Here is a 20,430-nt window from a genome sequence, read left to right on the forward strand (position 1 = left end):
AGTCACAAGGATTTTGAGGCATTTCTAAACAGAGTAATGAAACTGCACTAGTACTTCTTATTTCCCCAGTTCATGTTCTGCTGTTAGTTACCCATCTGCCACATCACATATAAGAGCCCTAGGTTCTTAAAGACTGAAGCTGACTTCTTTTAAGGCATTTTTATAGCCTCCAGAAATTACAGATGGAGAACACAACGATGTATTTCATTTTTGTTCACCTGCACGTACTATCATTTCAGGTTATTCCAAGAGCTTCTCTACTGGTATTTTATAGAAAACAAGATGTAGTCTTAAGGAACACAAATATATAAGGAATATAATTTTTTGTCCTAATCATCATGCTGTTTGTCACAGCAACTCAGAATACTTCAAACAATTCCCTTTTCTTTTTATACTTTCAGTGTCTTTAAAGTGTTTTCTATATTCCACATACAAGGAGGAGTGGTCCTTGGAAAATGAAATTACTGACTGATAAACATTTCCTATAGCCAAATGAACTTCATTTGAAGAAGAGCTGAGATTTGTAGTATGGCTCAGCTGAAGAAAAACTGATAGTTGAGTAACACTTTGTTTTGGCTTTCTTCTTAACTGGCAATTACTTGATCTTGGTAGGACATCCAAGACTGTGTAAATATTTAACTGGAAAGGCCATGCGTGCACATGCATGCATTTTGTGTCTAAAAATAGTTTTCCTTGAACAGGATTCAATTCTGACTTTGCTTGCTTCACTTTTAACATGGAGCAGACTGTGTGGAAAAACTAATGCCCTTTTATTGGCCAGCTAGAATTCCCCTTGGTTGGCACTGCCTGTTTTCAACTCTTCAGTACCATGTACTTCCATTTAGTCAGCAGCAATATATGTAAATTATTTCTGGGCTTGAAGGAATAAAGAACAGATGGCCTAGAAAATGCTTTTAAAATCAGTGGGCTTTTTCTTTAAAAGTAATTTTGAACTCTGCCTAATTTTTCCAACTTCCTTTGCTAATTATTTCCACTTACCCTTCCTTAATTCTAAGTTTAACATAAAAGTTGTGGAGTTAATATTTTTTAAACCTGGTATTAAATATGCCAGATTTCATTCTTTTTTCTAACAGAAGAATTGACTGAAAAATACAGCATTGAATACAACTGTAAAATCAAATTCTAAGGCTAGAAAAGTGCAGACACCTAAGTCTTCTGTGCCAGTTAAGAATGTTGATGACACACAGTTACATGGTGATTTTTTTATTCTGAGCTCAGAGCAGTGATGAGCCTTTGCGGAAAGCAAGCGTACATTGTCTTTCTGCTTGCTGTGGGTTGGTCACCAGGAGGGACATGCCAAGTGCAGTGACATGTCAGGGGAGGCCCAAGTCTGAATTTCCATCCATAGATGTTTGTAGAATGTGTGAGGTGTATGGTAAGTGCTAAACTGCTGCCTCTAGAAACTGATACTTTCTTCCCAGAGCAGGAATAGCAAAAGTAAATGCTCTTGCAAGGGTTTTTATCCTTGATGACTAAGTGTTAACATCTGCTGACACTTCTGAGAGTGATGCCAGTCTGTCAGGCATTGAGAGGTAAGATCTGTACAGCCTGGACAGCTGCCCTTGAGGAACTTCTGGGCACCATCCACTTGTTCCACTGGCACCATCAGAACAGCCATGGATGGTGGTTTATTCACTACCCACAGACGGGAAGTTTAAAGTCAAGGATAATGTCTGAGTTCTGAAGGGAAGTATCTCTAATGCCATGTGTCTCCTGCTAACCAGGCACTGAAAAATGCAAAAGTGAAAGCAGTTCATCTGTGAAAGGACGGTGCAAAGCTGATGTGCTCTTAAGTTTTCCAGAGGTATCTGGAACTTACTGTAGAGTTTGGGCCATGGTAGTAATAGTAGAATGGCTGAGAAGATGACTGGTATTCTAACTGTAATACAGAGCACATTAAAACAAATCTCAGTTTTTAAAGTAGTATGTTATACCTAAACTCATTAGGGAAGGGTTACTAAGTTTTGAGGTAGTTCTTCTAAAACTGGCATCTGATTCAATTTTAGTTTCATAAATTTTATTAGTAGGCAGTATTTCATTGTTAGACAGCATTTCATATGTAGCTAATTAGTATAAATAAATGCACTATTCTTGGCATTTCCCTTCAGTATATTTGATTCCAATTGCTGATTGCCAACACAAATTTCTCCAGGTAGATTTTGGTTTTACTTATAAAACAAAAGAGGCAAAGCTGTTCTGAAAGACAAAAATGGTCTGAAGACAGGGAAAGGGGAATGGAATAGCAGCAATACTCTGTATAGAGCAGTGACAGTGGTGTCAGAGACTGTTGCTCAGATCTCTGGTTTTATTCTGCCAGATGTCTTACCTCCAGCAGGTATCCAGAGGATTAGTGCTTCTAAACATAATTTCTTAATAAAAAAGGAGGTAAAATGTTAAAGGTGTGAATTAATGAACTTACTAAATAAAATTCGGAAGAGCTTTAAAGTGCAGAGATCCCATCTCTGACTCACAGTACCTAAGCTATAAATAACTGGATTCCTGGAGAGTATTCTAGGAAGGTACCCCTGGATATTTGCTGTGGCCATGTTCTTGTGTTCATTCATTTTGCTAACTGCTGTTGGTTATGACTTATTACTAGATGGACTTAAAGCTAGAGGGACTTTTGGTTTGAGCTGTTCCTGTGCTCTGAGTATCCTCCCATTAAATATGTATATTTATTTATTTTCCCTGCCATGTGGGGGGATTTGAAAGCTGAATTGGGTTGTTGGTATTTTGGGATGTTGCTGGTACACTGTGGCTATAGGAATTATCTCTGATGTTGCTCTGAACACTAGAGAGCAGAGGATGGTAACTCTGCCTGGTCCCAGCAGTTTCAAAGCTAGTGTGGAAAATCTGAATTACCTATTTTTGATACATCTTCAGCAGAAGTCATTAGTTAAATACCATAGGCCTTATGCTTTAAATCTTTAGTGTTCCTGGTTCTTCACAGGTCTGTGTAGAGAAGGACTTCTGAATTCAATACTATGTTGTGTTTTGTAATTGCAGCATATCTGCAACAAAAATCTGCCTTCCCCCAACTCCAGAAAAATGTAGGTTCTGTTTTAACTCTTCAGTGTATGGTATTAGTTCTTGATGAGAAACTATTTCTGGTCATACACATGATGATTTCCTTCACTTAAACTTTACATTATTTTTTTCAAGTGTCCTTACATGGTCTGCTTTAATGAAGTTCTGTTACTCTTCATACAACAGGGTGATTTCTAGTGCAGAGCCTTCAGCCATTATTCTAACACCATGGCTGTGGCTGTGATTATATCAGCTAATGGCAGCCACTGGCTGTAGGCCAAGTAAAACGATTAAGAACAATCTAATTGTTAGATAAAACAATGAGACATGTGAAGAGCTTGGTAGTATTTCAGTAAGTCTCTTAAATTCTCTTTACTCATCCAAAAGCTCAGTTAGCAGATCACTGTTTTTGTTGGAGATGAGCATGTTCGTATTCACATCATATTTCAAAGCTTAAGAGAATAAAAGATTGAGATGCCATTCTCACTTTAACCTGCCCTTTGCCAATTTAACTGGTTCTTAACCAAACTTATGCAAGTAGGTTTTTACAAACGTTCTTACTCATGGCACTGCTTGCTGTCTGTTAACTGCTGTGTGTTTCCAGGCGTGCTGGCCTGTGCACAGGTGGCTCCCCTGGGTGTGGATTTTCCCCCACTAGGTGTGTTTGTCTGTAGAATGGTACGTCAGCCATGGATTAGCTGTTTGCAAGCTTCCCTGTTACTAATCATGATCTGCTTTGCAGAACCTCCTCAAGTCCTGTAGGTTTACAGGTCTGTAGAGCCCTTGGATGCTTTCACCTTTTTATATTCACCTTTGCTAGTAAGCATGAATATTAGTCTTTTTTAGCAAATGTTCTGCTTGTTTGGATTTTTTTTTTCACTGAATAATTAAGTTCTAAATTTGATTACTGTATTAAGTGCTTGATCACTGCAGGCTGTAGAACTTCCCCCTCCACTTTGTGTTGTGAAGTTTAATCCATTTTGAAAGGGGTTTACAAGTTGCAAGTGGAAGAGCTATTGCATTTGTAACTTTTTTCAAAAGCTTTCTCCTGGTTCATTAATGAGATTGTCACAGTGGCAAAACCAGCACAGGAAGGAATGACCCTCAGAACACCATTTGATTGGCCAGCCAAGAACCAAAACAAATGTTTAAGGAAAAGGTTGATCAGTGTGTTACGCTGGTGACTGGATTATCAAACTGGTCATCATTTCATCAGGATTTTTTTTTTCCTTTGTATTCTTCTGATTAGATTCTTGAAATTAAAAAAAAAATCCTTTGAAATTGTGTTTTGTCTCCAACAGTGCCCTTAAAGATAGTCGTTTCCCCCCAATGACGAGGGATGAGCTGCCACGGCTTTTCTGCTCAGTGTCTCTACTCACTAACTTTGAAGATGTGTGTGACTACATGGATTGGGAGGTAAGAATGTCAGATATCTTTTATAAAAATTACTTTGATACCATGAACATCTATAGCTGAAGTCACACTGTTTAAATGCTGTGCATATATTAGTGTAGCCGTCACTGTTTTGCACTCTATACACATGGTTATGTGCATAGATTCAAAAGACACTTTTTGATAAAACTGTCATCACCTTAAAAGTCTGAGCCATGCAAATGGAATAAAATTGTGGTTTTGCCCATATAGGCACTCAGAGTGGTCTGCACAGTTGTCTTGATGTCTAAGACTCCATCAAGGAAGGTGTCTGAGCTGGGGTGTCTTGAGGCCTCGTTTGCAGCATCACGAACAAAACCTGATAGATCAGTCCATTGACTCTGGAAAGAGGTGTTCAGTATGGAAGTTAATAGTCTGATGTATGCTTCTGGAAACAAGCACTGCACCAAATTGCAGTCCCAGAGCAGGCTGCTTTATTTAGCTTGTAGAGATGTTCATCTTCCCCCCAAACTTTGTTTGCTTTCAGAGTGAGTGTCCTGCACAGACCCCACAAAGCCTTTCTACGCTGAGGCCACGTAAATCATTGCTCTCATGCTGCTTATGCATGGAGCTGAATCTGTTCTAATTGCCAGGTTCTAGGAAACCTGCATGCATCCTCTTGGAACTGCAGTACAAAAGAGATTAAGAAGCAAATGCTGACGTATGTATGACAGTGTATACTAATGGAAGTGTTAGTCTGTACTGTTCTTTTCCCCAAATTATTTGGCATTAGATGTTTGCAAAAAACAAGGTGCTTGACTTAAGATGAACTCCTCATCTTAGTCATCATGTCACATTCCTCTTTGAATCTATTTTTGAGTGGACAGTAAGAAAAATTTTGAAATTGTTATAGGTTAGCAGACATTATAATGCCAGAGACATCACAAAAGCTACAGTAGTTCTATTTAATAATAACTTAGCCTGACTAAATATTTAGAACTTCTTAGGCGAAAAAGAGGCTTTCTGTTCTATTTACACATAAAAAATGTATATTGGATAGAAACTGCACTTTTTGTTAGAACAGTAAGAGGCCCCACTGTCTCAAAAGGAGGGTATCCAGCAGTAACCTCAGCATTATGAATTTTACAGTAGCTGAAAATTGACAAAGATGTGTTTCCTTTTCACGTTGTAATGGCAAGGGCTTCTTACCTTCTGATATGTAATTCTGATTGAGATGAATCCAGGTTTTCTTTGGGGTTCATGAGCATTTTCACCATGATCAGAAATGCTCATTTTTTATGTAATGTTAGACCAAAAATAAATCCTAGCTGAAACTGTGTGTGCATTCTCAACAAGAAGCTTTTACAGAGAAGTAGTCTGCCTTGTCACTGAGCCATTTGACACTTTAAACAGTGTTTTCAAGTAATCAAACTAGTGACTATTAATACTAAACTAAGCTAGAAATCAAAATGGTAGAATTCTTCTCCTCTACTAGGTTGACTTCTGGTAGCCATCACTGTGATCCTTTTAATTTCATTTATTATAATTCATTAAAAATCAGTCTATGAACACATTCAGGAAATGTGAAATGCATAATGAAACAGCATTTAGCTCTTTGCATGCCGTGGTCTATAAATATTATTAAGTGCTGTTTCATTGTCTCAATAATAAACTTCTGAGATGACCCAAATATTCATCTTTAAGGAAAAGCTGAAAGCAAAGCCTGAGTTCAAAAATCCACCCTTTGTACTTTGGGAGACTGCTGATTCATAACTAATACTGTATGAAATGAAGGAGGCTTTTACTTTCTATGTACTTTCTATATTTTGCTGCAGAACCTGTGAGACTTTATCAACAGTGTAACCAAGCATAATGCAGAACTCTAGTCTCGCTGAGTTCTGATTCTGATTGACTTTATGGATTCTCACAGTTGTTCTTATTGGAAAGCCCTGACTCATGAGGGTCAAAATGCTGGGGTCAAAAATATCAAAGTCCTTGTGTTATCCATTTGCTTAGTTGCTCTCTCCTATTTCATTTAAGGTTTTTTAATGATAAGTTTTTAAAACCCTTAGCAAATTCCTACAAGGTCTACGAAGTTATCAAAGCTAGGTTTCCATGGGGCAAAAGGGCCCAGAGGAGGGGCATGATGTCTAAATATGAGATTATAAAATTTGTGATTGTTAGTCCCCAGAAGAATGATTCATCACTGTGTGTGCCTGTCAGTGAGATAGCTCATGTCACCCATGTGTCTTTTAAGGGAGCTGCAGTTATGCAATATTAATGGCAAAAGGATATTTCAGGATGTTTAGAGTATGATGTAAAAAAAGATTCTGCATCTTTCATCTCCTGTATTGCAGAGAAAAACATCAGCCTGGTTAGGAGACCCTGCTTCTGGAGGTGTGCTACTGATGATCTCATGGGAGCAAGGTCAGCAATTTGCTGACACAGGTCACAATATTTCAAAATTGCTAATTCAGACAGCTCAGTGCTCTGAGGGCTTAGAGACAAGGTCGTCTGAAGTCAGGAGTGAAGCTCTCTGAAGACAGCTCAGGAGTGTCTCCTCCATCCTGAAGCAGAGTGATGGATCTTTTCTCTGATTAAGGAATTACCTTCCTAAACTAAATAAATGACTATTTCAGCTGTAAAAAGCATTGCAAAATCCTTTTGCCCAGGAACTTCCATCAGGTAAACAGGAGATCTGTGTGAATTCACTGCTGTTAGCTCCCACATGATTTTTCAAATTGCTGCCATTTTCACCTTTTATAAAAGTAATTGGGGGAAAGTACACATCTTTAAAGGACACTTCAATGACGTGTTCACAAGTGTGCTTCCTAAAATACAACTTAGCATTCTTACTTACCTGTGACTTTGTCTGGATTGCAGTGCACTTCAGTAGCTGAACAGATGTAGGGCTTTGAAAGGAGCACTGAGAGTGTAGGAGCTGCATCTCCATTTCTGCTTCACAGAACCCATGAGAGACCATTGTGGTACAGTTGCTGCTGGGGTGGAGTTGCACAGCCTTTCCACCTCAGAGGAATGGACAGCATGAAAATCTCAAAGATAGGGGGGGTTTTGTGATAGTACTCCTCTTTGTTAAAGATGAGACAGCAAAGGGCTAGTTAGAAGAAAGTCATAAAGGCCACTTATTTTTAAACACGTTTGCTGTTGATAGCAGTCATTCGTTCCCTGCATAAATTAATTCAGACCTGCTGATTCAGACCCTCTCCTCATCTTTTATTAAAAGATCCTAAAGCATTGCAATTGTATGTAATTATAATAAAGAACTTTTTGTCTAGAATTGAGCAGTGGCTCTTCCTTAAAATACCTTGAAAGAGGTCTTTGCCCTGAAGTTGCTGTTCTTCAGTAAAGTGAAATCTGCAGAGTTGTACATGCTGTCTTGTTACAAAAGGCCTTTAGCCTGTGTGCACTGGTTTAATTATTAGCTTAAATAGTTGTAGCCAATAATGTTGACTGCAAGGTGGCCTTTCAGTGTTGACAAAGTGGGTATATATTCAAGAGTTGTGGATGTTCTTTCCTGCCTGCAAGTGCAGCAACACCAGTGGTTCTCACAGCTTCTGTTCTGTAGAACAGAGAAGAGTCTGGATCTCAAGATTTTATTCGCTTTGGACAATATTCAGTGATTCCATGTACGTAAATGAGTGATTATGCTTGCCATAAAGTAGAGAACAAACCTCCTGAAAAGTCATTTGCCTCTGTTGTTAAATCAGAATGTAGGATTCAGATGCTACTAAAGATGGTCAGAAAGAAGTGAGCACACTTGCTACAAACGTGGGGCTAAAAAGCTCTAGATTTCAGCTAATAAGTGGGATCAGCTTCAAGAAAGTAGCAATAGTCACTTAATCTGAAGTGTCCCATTTCTGAATACATTTGAGTACAGCTATTCCTATAGTATTAGGTAAATAAAGGGGAAAGTTACCGTTTTGTGGTATCATAAGGAACACTGTGCAAGTTCTAGGCCGGCTTTTTCCTTGGAAAACATTTCTAGGTTGGCTGCTCTTCAGAGACAGAACTGCCAAACCCTAAGTCAGTAGAAGGGCTGTCCCTAAGCAGTGCAGGGTGTCACAGTGCCACATGGCACGTGGTGGCACAGGCTGTGCAGCAGGTCTGGGTGCAGGAGAACAGTGAGTGACATAAGGAACAGGCAGATGCTTGTTCCTGACACCTGTGGGGTGTTGCGCTGCTCCAGCTCTGGAGTGTTCCATCAGGATTCTCTGTAACAGGCTCTTTGTTACCTGCTTTAATGTATTTCTGAATAACGGTTGTACAATTAATTCATCTTAAACTAATTAGTGGTGATTGCATGCAATTCTCTAACAGACTTCAGTGCAGTAGATGTAACTGAACAAAAACTGAACTGGTTTTGGATGATAATTTACTCCACAGTGGAGTCCACAGAAGCTTAAATCTCAACATGGCCTGATGTTTAGGTGCTTATCCAAATTCCCTGTGGATAGTGTAATGAGAATAATGTTATTTATTCCTCTCAGTATGGGTTGAGAGTCAGTCCAAGAGGAGCAAATCAGTGAGCTGTGTTCAGAGCTTTGGGGCAGAATAGTCCATCAGGAGAGTTGCTTCAGCTTTGGTGTCAGAGGGGGTTTTGGAACCATTTTTTCTTATATATAGGGAGAGGTATCATGAGCAGTAATCTGGCAAGTGCAATAGGCACTTGGCAAAACAATAAATGTGGCATGTACCTGTTTTCTCCCATCCCAAGGTGTATGGAAATAAAGAATTAATTTTAAAAAAATGAGTATAAATTAATATGAATGTGTCTAAATATATAACAAAGTCTGAAGTTTTGTTAAGGTCATTTCAGAAGTAAAATAATGTAGTTTAATGCAATACTTAGATTTAATGGAAGTTGTATTGACTTAATTAATATCATCGCAGAATCTAATTTTAGGTAGCCTCTGGCCACTTACACAACTGATCAGAAAGTTTATATCTGCAACTACTGCTTATATAGATAGGATGCAGTATTCTGTGCTCTAAAACCCCATAGAATTATTTCTGTTGGCAGAGATTGTTTTTTCCTTTCTAAGTCTCTCTCCTTATCTTGCTTTCCTCTCCCAATAGCAGCAGTTTAAATAGATTCCTATCCACGTGGGAGGCTGAAGCAGCAATTGCGTGGTCCCTTTTCAGCTCCAGAGGATACCTGTAGGCAGTCATTTCCCTAATAAATGGTAATAGGCGAGACAGAGCTCCAGCTCCATCTGCACAAGATTGGTTTGTTTTTCTAAACTGCACAGACAGATGTTGTTCTGCAGAATGTTGCCTGTAGTGTATCAGTATTTTTAGTTTGAGGAGCAGACCTGAGGCTGTGTGGGAAGGTGTGTGCTGGTCCTGGTAGCCAGGGCAGTTAATGCCTTCCACAGACCCAGTGCTTACCTCCCATCCTGGAGGAGAGCTATTCTGGGAAATCTGACAGAAGTTTGCATCAGTTGAACACCAGTCCCACACTGTGCCCATGCCATTCTTAGTGTGGATCATTTTTATTTTGCTTGTGTGTGGCTTCCATTTATTTAACTCAAGCCTGGTTTTGATTTAGCTGGAATGGAACAATGAAAAGCTGTTTGTCCTGCTCAGATACACAGTTGGAATTAATGCTCCACACGATGCTATGAAATTTTCCCCTGCTGTACATCCCTTTTTTCTGCAGACATGGGCCTAAAAGTCCATTAAAATGGTTAATGGGAAACATCCAGAGCAGTGATGCAATGTGAATGTTGCATCATACTTAATACATCACTGGTGCTCCTGATTAGTTGCTCCTGAATATTATGTGGTTACTGTTATGCAAAACACTTGTGTAGCATTTAGAATCTCATATTCTGCAGGATTTAAAGTTGCAAACACTGGAAATATTTAATCTTAGTACTTAGACAACTGAATATAGACAGATGTAAAATCACCAGCTGCAGAAACTTACTGGTTTGGGAATAAACTCTGAAGGCTTTTTTCAGCTTCTAACATAGTTTCATTTTACTTTCAGGCCCTTTGGGTTCATATTCGTATCCTCTGAGTATACAGATTTGATCTCTTTAATGATTATATATATCCATGTAATGAAAGTTGGGGTTTTAGGAGTGTTTGGTAATGAAATAACACATTAAAATTTGCAGTGAATTAAATTCGTTAGTCGCAAAGTTAAATTTTTCCTAATTATGAACAGTGTAAGGTTCATAGGGGAAAAACGGTTGTGGCCATGGCCAGCCACAGGAGACTCTTCCTCCAATTTCCCCTGCTTATATCATATATAAAGAATGAAAACATTAAAAATTAAAGTCTTAATATAAGCAAATACGTTAATTGAAGAAGTGATAGAGCTTTGTAAATATTCCTTATTTGTTTTTTGACTGCCCTGCAGTTTTGGTAAAGTCAGTAAGTTGTCACTGGAGAAACTGTTACAGCATCTTTTTATAATTTTGTGTCCACAAGGATGTGCCACACCAAAAAACATGATACCCTTTTAAAAATCAACTATTCACTTTCACATACAGTGTTGGGACCTTTGGATTCAAATGGAAATAACATCTTGGTTATGTGGGCATAAAAATGTCCATCTGCTAATGCTTTGTGTTTATGCACAGAATCCAAAAGCAACTGAAAACCTTCTGGCAATGGAATATCTTTTATGGTCTGATCCCAGTGCAGGTACTCTCCACAGAATTACTGTAACCTGAAAACAGGGGTGCTTAAACAATGCCCTGGAAAGGTGTCCAGCCTCTTTGTTTGTTTTTTTTCTAGTGTTTTTGGCATTTTGATTTTTATCTACATCCAACTCCTCAGTATTAGTAATCCTGGTTTCCATGCTGGCATTTTATCATGTTACAGTTCTTAGTAGCATGGAAGTAAGAGTTTGAGGCTGGGTACTGTGGAATATTTCTGTTTCCTACTCATACATGAGCAGAAATTTTGAAGGCTACACGCTCAAGTCCACAGTGTGACAAATCTTTAATCATTCAGTTGTTGCTTTGAACAAAGTTAATGCTCTTAATTGAAGCCTCATTAGATTTGGCAGCTGTTTTGCCTGCAGACTATAGCTGGTGACCAGGTGATTTTATCAGCAACATTGGTGACAGTGTCAGAGGAGACAGAACAGAACTTTAGCCCCTCAGCTGGATTTCCTCCAGCCCAGGAATGAAGTTCCATGGTGGGGAGCAGAGGAACATCCTGTGTGCCTGTGCTGCTGCTGAGCTCACGTGGCTGTAAGTGAACACCTCTCCAAAAGATGTCACCCACTGCAGGGCCACCTCCTGAAACTGTGTGAAATGCTGTTAACCACTGAAAGGTTCTCATTTTGGGCTTTACCATGTCAGGAAGCTGTTGTATCTTTTTTCTCTGGTAATGTACTAATGAAGCTGACAATCTCTTGCAGGTGGGTGTCCATGGCATTAGAATAGAATTCATCAACGAGAAAGGATCAAAGCGCACGGCCACCTACTTACCGGAGGTTGCAAAGGAGCAAGGTCATTGTTGCACTTTATTTCATATGATCTGGTGAAGAATTTAAACATACCTATAAATCTAAAATGCAGTGTTTGACCTTGCACTGATGTCAGATGATGGAGCAATATTTAATTGTAAGAAGACTCTTATATAAAATGCCAATTACATGCCTGTGTCAGTCTCCTAGAGGGATTCAGTAAACTGTAGCTGTTTTTTAAGCTAGTCATAAATGCAGCATAGCTGTAGAAAAATAAAACGTGGAGGGGTGGTACAGTGCTGTCAGCCAGGCTAACAGTTGTTAAAAGCTGCCAATTTTTGTGTGGCTCTTAGGCTGGGATAGAAGGGAGATGCAGAAGCTCTGTTAAGCAATGGGATGCCTGGGCAATTATCCTAACCACTGATTTATGCCTGAATTCCCGGTGATCAAGTTGTTCTTCAGTTAGGTACTTTCTGCTAGTACTCAACTCCTTTTACAAACACTGACTTCCCAGGGTTTCTAATGGATGGAAGGAAATTATTTTCAATATGAAAGTAGAAAAAAATGTTCTTAAAGTCCCTTTTAATAAGAGGCCCAAACTTCAGTTTGTGAATTTAAAAAACTAGAGTAGATTTTGTTGACCAGTCAGCTTTGGCTGACTGAGCACTCACTAAGTTTTTTTATTTCCAAGGTTGATAGAATGTCTCAGACTGTCTCAATCTTTTACAGTTTGCATTGCAGCTGCTTTTATTATTATTCTTTTGCCTTTTTACATATAAGTTTGGCTGATACCTTTGCTGAGGATCATCTTTAATTGATAATCATTTCCAAATAGTTGTTTACAAGTCTAGAGGTGTTAGAATGCCTTTTTTTTTTAAAGCTGTTTTTAAAATTCAGGAATTGTGGGGGAAATGTGTTTGAATTTCTGAATAATTTTAGTAGACTGTGAATTGCAATCAGATTCTTTAAAGTCTTCAGAACTACCCATTTGTATTTTGCATGTGGGGATTTTTTTTTTGTTTTTTAATGTAACAATGTGACTAACTATTGCATCTTTTGGAAATAACATGTCTAACAGCTACTTAAAATATTAGGGGGTTTAAAATCAATAATTAGGAGTTTTGAATAGCATAATGATTTTTCTGAGAATAGTACTACATCTGTATTTTTAATCTATCACTTCTTTTATTACCCAGACACCTATAATGTATTGTAGTTCTAAAATTAGACATATCTCTGTAAAGTTAAGCAATATTTATGAAAAAGTCTGATTTCAAGTTCTCTGTACATGTTCAACTAATAATTATTTTAAATGTTATACAGAAATTTAGTTTTCCATATTGTCATAACCATTTATAATGTCTAAAGTGGCTGTGATACATGATCATACCTGAATATTTTGGAAAAGTTTCGTTTTGTGTCACACACCCAGTCTAGGACACCTGGGTAGAGTGGATTCACTTTTAATATATTTCAACTATGAGGTGAAAAATGTATGTTGTTTGTAGAGTGAACTGTATGTGTAAAGAAATCCCAAATACAATATTTCCTTCAGCTGTTCTGAAGTAGGGAAGGACATTGTGATTTATCCCAAATACCAGCAGAGCCTTTGTGCTCTCAGCAGCCCCACACACTGTACTGTGCTTTTGCAACATTTGTTCCTGTTGCTGGATTTCTCACTAATTTGTGCTACTGTAAAATTCAACAGGATGGGACCACATTCAAACCATAGATTCCTTATTGAGGAAAGGAGGCTACAAAGCTCCGATTACTAATGAATTCAGGAAAACAATAAAGCTAACCAGGTATGCACCGGGATACTGCACATAGTCCTGTTGTTGTAGTGCTGGGAGGTGCTCCTTGCTGGTAAGTGCTCCTGCAGATGGTAACAGTAAACTCTCCTGTATATATCATTAATGATTGCTTTGTTTCCACAAGAGCAGGACAGACTCAGGAGGAGCCTGGCACAGGCTCTAGCGGCACTAAGCAAGGAGTAAGAGGCAGCTGTTCAATACCAGGGCACTGTGTGTCAGGGTACCTGCATATTTGGGTTGGTAACTCTGCACACTCAGCAGTGTTTTAGCTCTGGCTTCTCACACAGTGTTCCTTAGCTGTAGTGGGTGTTCAGGGCTGTGGCTAACAAGGATTACTTGCTCTTGTCAGGTTTATTTGGGCAGATGGTGCGTGGTGGGGCTGCTGCTGTACGTCATGGAGGCCCCTCAGATCCCTAATCCGCTGGATCCTCAGACAAACCTTTGGCTTATGCACTGTGGAGTACAGGTTTCCCTAATCTTCAGGTGTGAGACATGCAAGCCATGTACTGCTTTGACAGCCAGTGTACTAGTGAAACTATGTCAGGGTATTCCCAGGAGTGGGGACAAGAATTTAATATTTAATTTCATACTTGTTTCATTTGGTTTTACTAATTTAATAAAATGTGTTCATGAGGGCTCCTTTGTGTGTGGCATTCAAAGTATTTTAGATTTAGCAGCAGATACTCTGCCCATAATATTGCAGTTACGTGGTGAAGGGTAGAGGAGTGAATGTCTGTAAGAATGGCTCTAAAGCTATTTATTTGTATAAGCCTGCAGTGTAAAATGGCCCAGCAGCCACTGGTTCCTTGTGTTCTTCACTGGCAGACAGTACTAATGCAGGTGTATTCAGAGTATTTGTTGTCAAGGCCTGGATTCTGCTCTTAGTTACACTGAGCTGGCCCATGTTCTTGTGGGACCACTCTCCATTATTTTTCAACCATCTTGGGAGTCAGGAAAGGTCCCAGTTGAGTGGAAGCTGGCAATTGTTGTTCCATTTGTAAGAGGGAAGATACTTTTTATTACAGGCCTGCCAGTCTCACTTCAGTGCCTGGTAAAGTACGTTTAGGTACCTCTCTGTAAGGAGGACATCAAATTGTAAAGTGTGATGAGAGGAAAGTGACTGGGATGGTGAAAGGCCTCAGACGCAAGACTCAGGAGGAGTAGCTGAGGTCACTTGTGTTGTTCAGTGTGGAGAGGGCAGAGAAACGCCTCATTGGGGTCTACAGCTTCCTTGGGGGTTGGGGAATGGAGCTGCTGATCTCCTCTTTCAGGTGACCAGCAACAGAAGATGAGGAAAGGGAATGAAGCTGCCTCAGGGGAAGTTCAGACTGGACATTAGGAAAATATTCTTTACTGAGAGGGTAGTCAGGCACTGGAACAAGCTGTCCAGGGTCATGGCGTCAAGCCGGTTGGAGGCCAGGGGGTGTCTGAACAATGCTTTTAGCCATGTGGTTTAGTTTTAGGTAGTTCTGTGAGGAGCAGGGAGTTGGACTCAATGATCCTGATGGGTCCCTTCCAACTGGAGATACTCTGTGATTCTAGTCTAAAAGGAATGTAACTACATTTAATGTAGCTGGGATAATTTTAAAAGCAGAACTTGGCAGACAGTTGACACTGATTGTTTAAAAACAGCCCAAAAATCTGTAGTGCTTGTTTACAGTTTTTCCTCCTAGGTTTTTTTAGAGAGTTGGCTGAAGATACAGGACATTCTCTATTCCCTCGACTTTGACCAACATAGTAGGGAACCATTTTTAACAATTCTGTTTGCTTAAAGTATTTTTCATAAGCACTTACATTGTGATTTGCCACATGATTCAGGCATGGTGGCCTGAGACTTGTGCCTGACAATTGTGGCAATTCCCTTGTGCAGCTGCAGTCAGTCTTATTCCCAGAATCAGAAGTACAGAGCTCTTATCACTAAACAAACCACCAGTGCAGCATTTCTGGTGTGGCCTGCAGCTTCCTGGTAACAGTTGCTGAATTGGCTTTCTGTTCTTTGCCAGGTACCGCAGTGAGAAGATGACGATGAGCTACACAGAGTACCTTGCCCATCGTCAGCATCATCACTTCCAGAATGGTATTGGGCACCCCCTTCCACCATACAACCATTATTCCTGACACTGAGCCGCATGACCAGTCACTGGACCTCTCTGCAGACCTCTTCCCAGGAGACCCTGCCCCTTCTTGGTCTAGCTATCTCTATTACTGTACCATTTTATGATGATAGTTTCCGTTGCCATGTTGAGGCTCCCTAGTTGGTTCAGCTCATCATGGCAACGGGAGGGAAAACTGCATTACTACAAAGATCCCATACTTTTTTTATTACTGATTCACTGCAGATTTTTTTGCAGCATATACCCTTGGGTTTTTTTATGAAAATTTAAATTTCTACTTCATTAACATTGAATTATATCAATCAAGGCTTTCTGTGACTGTGGATGGAAGGAAGAGTTTAGGGATTGCAGTTAGGGATGCTTTGCTTAGCAAAAAGGCATTCATTGCTTTTGCATTAATAGGTGTGACAGGGAACGAAACATATCAGATTCAGGTATTAAAACAGACAATGAATTGCATTTTCATAACATTCTTAATAACATTGTGTGTACAATATCTCACCCTCACAGTAAAGATTCCGTGTAGCTCTATGCAGGATCTCCAGATCCAGCACAAACAGCTGGAACGCCAAGGCTGACATACAGAATGCTTTTTTGGGATGGAGAGAAGCAGCTCGTGTACAGCGAGAGGTGATGTTAACATGGCAGCATTTCCAGAATCAAGTGGCCTGATTGATAGGGCAGTCCAGTCCAGGACCCCTCTGTGTCCCGTCCTGTGATGGGAATCACAGGCAGCCCAGCCCTGTCAAGAGTAGTCAGAAGAATGCATTTGTAATGAGACAACGCCTTTCTGATGATTCAGATTAGGAGTGACATTTGTTTCCTAAAAGCAGATTGGTGAGTAGCAGATCTCATATTAGGAAGAAAATGGATATAGATTTTAGTGCCTTTGACTATAACATAATTATATACTTATGTATAAAATTCTTAGAAAACATTTACTCCAGACATTCTAGCAAACCCTGTTGAGGCTGCTCTGGCAGCAGGGTTTGGGACACTTTTTTTTTTCTTTAAAGTAAGATTTCTTTTTTTTTATTGTTAGCAAACTTATTTTGGAAAAGAGAAGTCCCTGGTTTTGTACTTTCATCTGCTCTTGAACTTACTGAGTTTTATCAAGTCAGGAATAGTTGGATCAAGTTAACTTTTGTTTAAGAAAAAAGACTGTTGTGAGAGAGCCAGGACAAGTACGCCATAATGTTACATGTTTTCATCTATTGCAGGAATAGTGCTTGAGAGCTGTAAGTACTGTGTAACAATTCTGATACCCCTCCACATGGTAGAAGAAAGAAAACCAATTGAACTTTTTCCTGCTGTAAAAATAGGATTTAGTAAAAGGTATGTGTGGTCTATTTGCAAGGCCAGTCGATGGCAGGAGCTCACTCCTTCCTCCTGTGCCTGCAGAACTCTCACTGCTGCCTGTTGCAGCTCAGGGTGTGTTCTAGGGGACAGCACAGGCTGCCTGTAACAGAAAAGACCTTCCTAATCTGCGTGAGTAAACCACAGGAAGCAGAAATTCCAGTTATTTTGAATAATGAATGTTTGTAAATACCTTGATGTATAAAAATCAAACAGATAAAATTCAGTTGCTTAAAGAAAATTCGGATTAAGTGTAAAAATGTTTCAATAGGGTTTCAAGACTAGATAAGGATAATTATGCTCATCCCTTATATGAGGTTAGGTCTGCCACTTAATTTCTATGGAGGTTCTTGTAGAAGGTCTTTGGTATTCCTTCATCCACAGCATTTATGTCCAAATATTACCATTTTCAGTTGCGATGCCTTAATTTTTAAGCAGAGGGCCTGAAATTTCAGGAGCCAAGAGATGCCAGCCAGAAGTGGCAGAAATGAGTAGATGTTTATACAGAGGCTATTTTGGATGATACTGTTGTCTTGTTTCTACTTGGGGAACACTTTTAGATGATTAGTCTTCAAGTGGAAATGTGAACAAGTGGCTACCTGATAGAGTTGTGTTGGTTTTTTTTCTTGCCCTTATAGGGAACCTGAGCACAAACTGAATCATTCTGCTGCAAAAAAAGTCATCCAACCCCATCTTTATCTGTCATCTCATTACAGCTCGCTCGTGCTTCTGCATGAGCTCATTGTTAGAAGTTTTTTAAAAAGATCTATTATATATAAAAATATATATGTATTGAAAGGTGCTAATCAACCTCAAGAAGGTCACGTGACTGGTCATGCGGATCTAAAATCATATCAGATTTTTTAAGAAATCTTCGATATATGCAGATGTTATACAGAATTTCTTACCAGTGTAATAATGATATACTGATGAATAAACAATCCTGCAGGATTTTAAGGACAAGGTCAGCAATACTTCCCACCATGGCTTGGGGGAGAAAAGGATAGTTTTGTCTCCTTTTTGTATACAGCATAATGCACAATGCATTTTTGTCTATCTCTTAGTAGCTGTTGCTTAAAAATATAGTTCAAGGGTGTTATACAAACTGTAAAGGTGTGCTTTTGAACTGAGCTCATGCCAGACCCTCCCGGACCAGAGTTTTGTATCACTAATTAAAAAACTGTTACAGAGTCTGTAGTCAATCAGATTGTATGACATTTTTTTTTAAAGATTGGAATAATCAGTCTACCTACAGTGTTTCTAGGGCACCTACCTCCTCAGCACACTGTGCTGAACTGCTGCAGATTGTTTCTGTGTAATTGTGGGATTCTTTGTACCAAACGTGCAGCTCACTGTGACATGCACTGGCACAGAATAGGTCTGTTTGCTTAAAGCTGATCAGCAATTGCTCTCACAAATGTCATTCCCTTGTAGTTACTTTTAGTACCTTTTAGTTGTATTGTTAGGGTTAGCTACAGATTTGTTTTTCATTTGGGGTACTTTACAGAAATTAAGGTACAACCAAGTAGCTTATTTCACTGTTTGTTTTGAAATTTTGAGGTTTTTTTTTATGAGCACTACTCAGTTTGCCTTATTCCATTAAAGAGATTGTTGGGGTTGGTTTTTTTTTTGTTTCATTCTCTTGCTTAATGTTCCTAAAAACTCTGTTCTGTAAACTGAGTTAGACAACCAAACCGTAGACTTGACATGAAGCTGTTACTTAGTGATGCTTCAAGCGTCCTTCCTGCTGCCATCCCAGCGGCTGCTGCTCCGGCAGGGAGGGACGCTCCAGTCCTGACCTCAGCCCTGCTCTGGGCCCAAGGTGGGCACAGCCCTGGCACACCTGGAGTTTGTATATGGACCTCTACTTGTCTTCAACTGTGCGGGTTTTTAAAACTGTTGTCTGGAGTAGGTTACATCTCTTATGTGTGTTAGATCGAACCAAAGAAGCCTCCAGCCATGCCCAAATGCTGCTCCTAAAGCCTGCCTTCCAGTCCTTACAAAATCCCTGCAGGATTAAATGTGTTAACTTTTTTATTTTTGTACAGTTTCTAACTGATTTTTGCTAGTGATGTTAATTGAATTAAGTTTATTTGGGGAGTCTGAGTATCTCCTCCATTTAAATAAACTGGTGACTTTCCTTTTATGTTAAAAAAAAAAAAAAAGTTAAAAAAAAAATAAAGGAGAAACCCAAAGTGTGCCTCTCAGATTTAAGGGTTTCTGGTTACATTTATTCTTAAGACCAGCAATGATTCTTTATATACAAAGATATGTTTTCCTCATTTTTTATTACTGTTAAAGAAAAAATAAAAAAGAAAAACCTCTTTCTTTGCTCTGGACCCAGTAATTGCGCTGGTACATAAACGCACTGAGAAAACAAACTTTTGTTTGAAACTTTTGTAACAACTTATGACTGTTTTTGTATATCAAAGTTGATTCTTTTCAAGATATTTGGATCTAGTTTCTAAGTTATTTTAGTGTTTTATATGTTACAAAAAAAAAAAAATGAACACAAACTTACTTTAAATTGTTCACCAGCATCTTGAGTTATCTTCAATGCCATGGTGACACACAGTGGGCTTAGAGCTACCTGGAGTAGCTTGTAAGGCCTCAGTCTTTTCCTTCCTTCCTTAGCAACTCAATTGATTACAATAATATCACAGATTACCTGAACCCCCTTCCTTTATAACTAGATCCTTCTTCCTTCCACATTTAATGGCTATTAGTGTGAAAAAACTGTTGAAATGGGCATTTTAATATAAGTACGGCTTAAAAAGAGAAAAATGAGGAAAAAGAAAAAAAAATGCTAGAAGGTTATCTGTGGGTCTGTGAGATAATGGCTGTGGAAAGATATTGTAGTAGTTTTAACACTATTGTTATTACCTTTTAAATCATTTACCCAATAAAATAAGGAAAAAGAATCACCATTTTGTTTTATGTTTCTCTGGTTAATTGTGTGGCTTGGTCAATGTGTTTATTTAAGCATTTGTACCTGGTGCTGTCAAAGGCTCATGGTGTGTTAAAAGTATTTTCCTGGGATTAACTCCATCTTTCCCTTTTGTCTGCTGTAGGAACAAAGTGGGGACAGGTACATGCAGCTTTCACTAAACACTCTCAATTAAATCACCATTTATATCAGCTATATCAGTTACTTATCTCAGTATATTTACCAGTATCTATATCAATTCAGTTCAGTTTTGTACTTCTTTTTGTCTAACTACACATGGCATTCCATCCAGGCCTGAGTTCCCTCCTGTGAGAGGCAGTACTGGTTTCAATC

The 20,430-nt window shown here is 39.0% G+C and overlaps 1 protein-coding gene across 3 annotated transcripts in view; it reads left to right on the forward strand.

Annotated features, from left to right (window-relative positions):
* Nucleotides 1-20,077, forward strand: part of AMMECR1 (AMMECR nuclear protein 1) — a 95,565-nt gene extending 75,488 nt beyond the window's left edge. For 2 of the 3 annotated variants that reach the window (XM_085060361.1, XM_085060359.1), the window contains 4 exons: nucleotides 4,350-4,464; nucleotides 11,819-11,909; nucleotides 13,575-13,671; nucleotides 15,684-20,077. In XM_085060361.1, coding sequence (XP_084916487.1) covers nucleotides 4,350-4,464; nucleotides 11,819-11,909; nucleotides 13,575-13,671; nucleotides 15,684-15,798 — 418 coding nt within the window. In that variant the 3' untranslated portion in view covers nucleotides 15,799-20,077. Of the gene's footprint in view, nucleotides 1-4,349; nucleotides 4,465-11,818; nucleotides 12,024-13,574; nucleotides 13,672-15,683 lie in introns of those variants that run through there. The other variant, XR_014852208.1, reaches the window with a different exon arrangement.
* Nucleotides 20,078-20,430: the final 353 nt, after the last annotated feature.

Source organism: Lichenostomus cassidix, chromosome 4A (assembly GCF_008360975.1).
Source record: "Lichenostomus cassidix isolate B80296 chromosome 4A, HeHo_3.0, whole genome shotgun sequence".
Taxonomy (NCBI): domain Eukaryota; kingdom Metazoa; phylum Chordata; class Aves; order Passeriformes; family Meliphagidae; genus Lichenostomus; species Lichenostomus cassidix.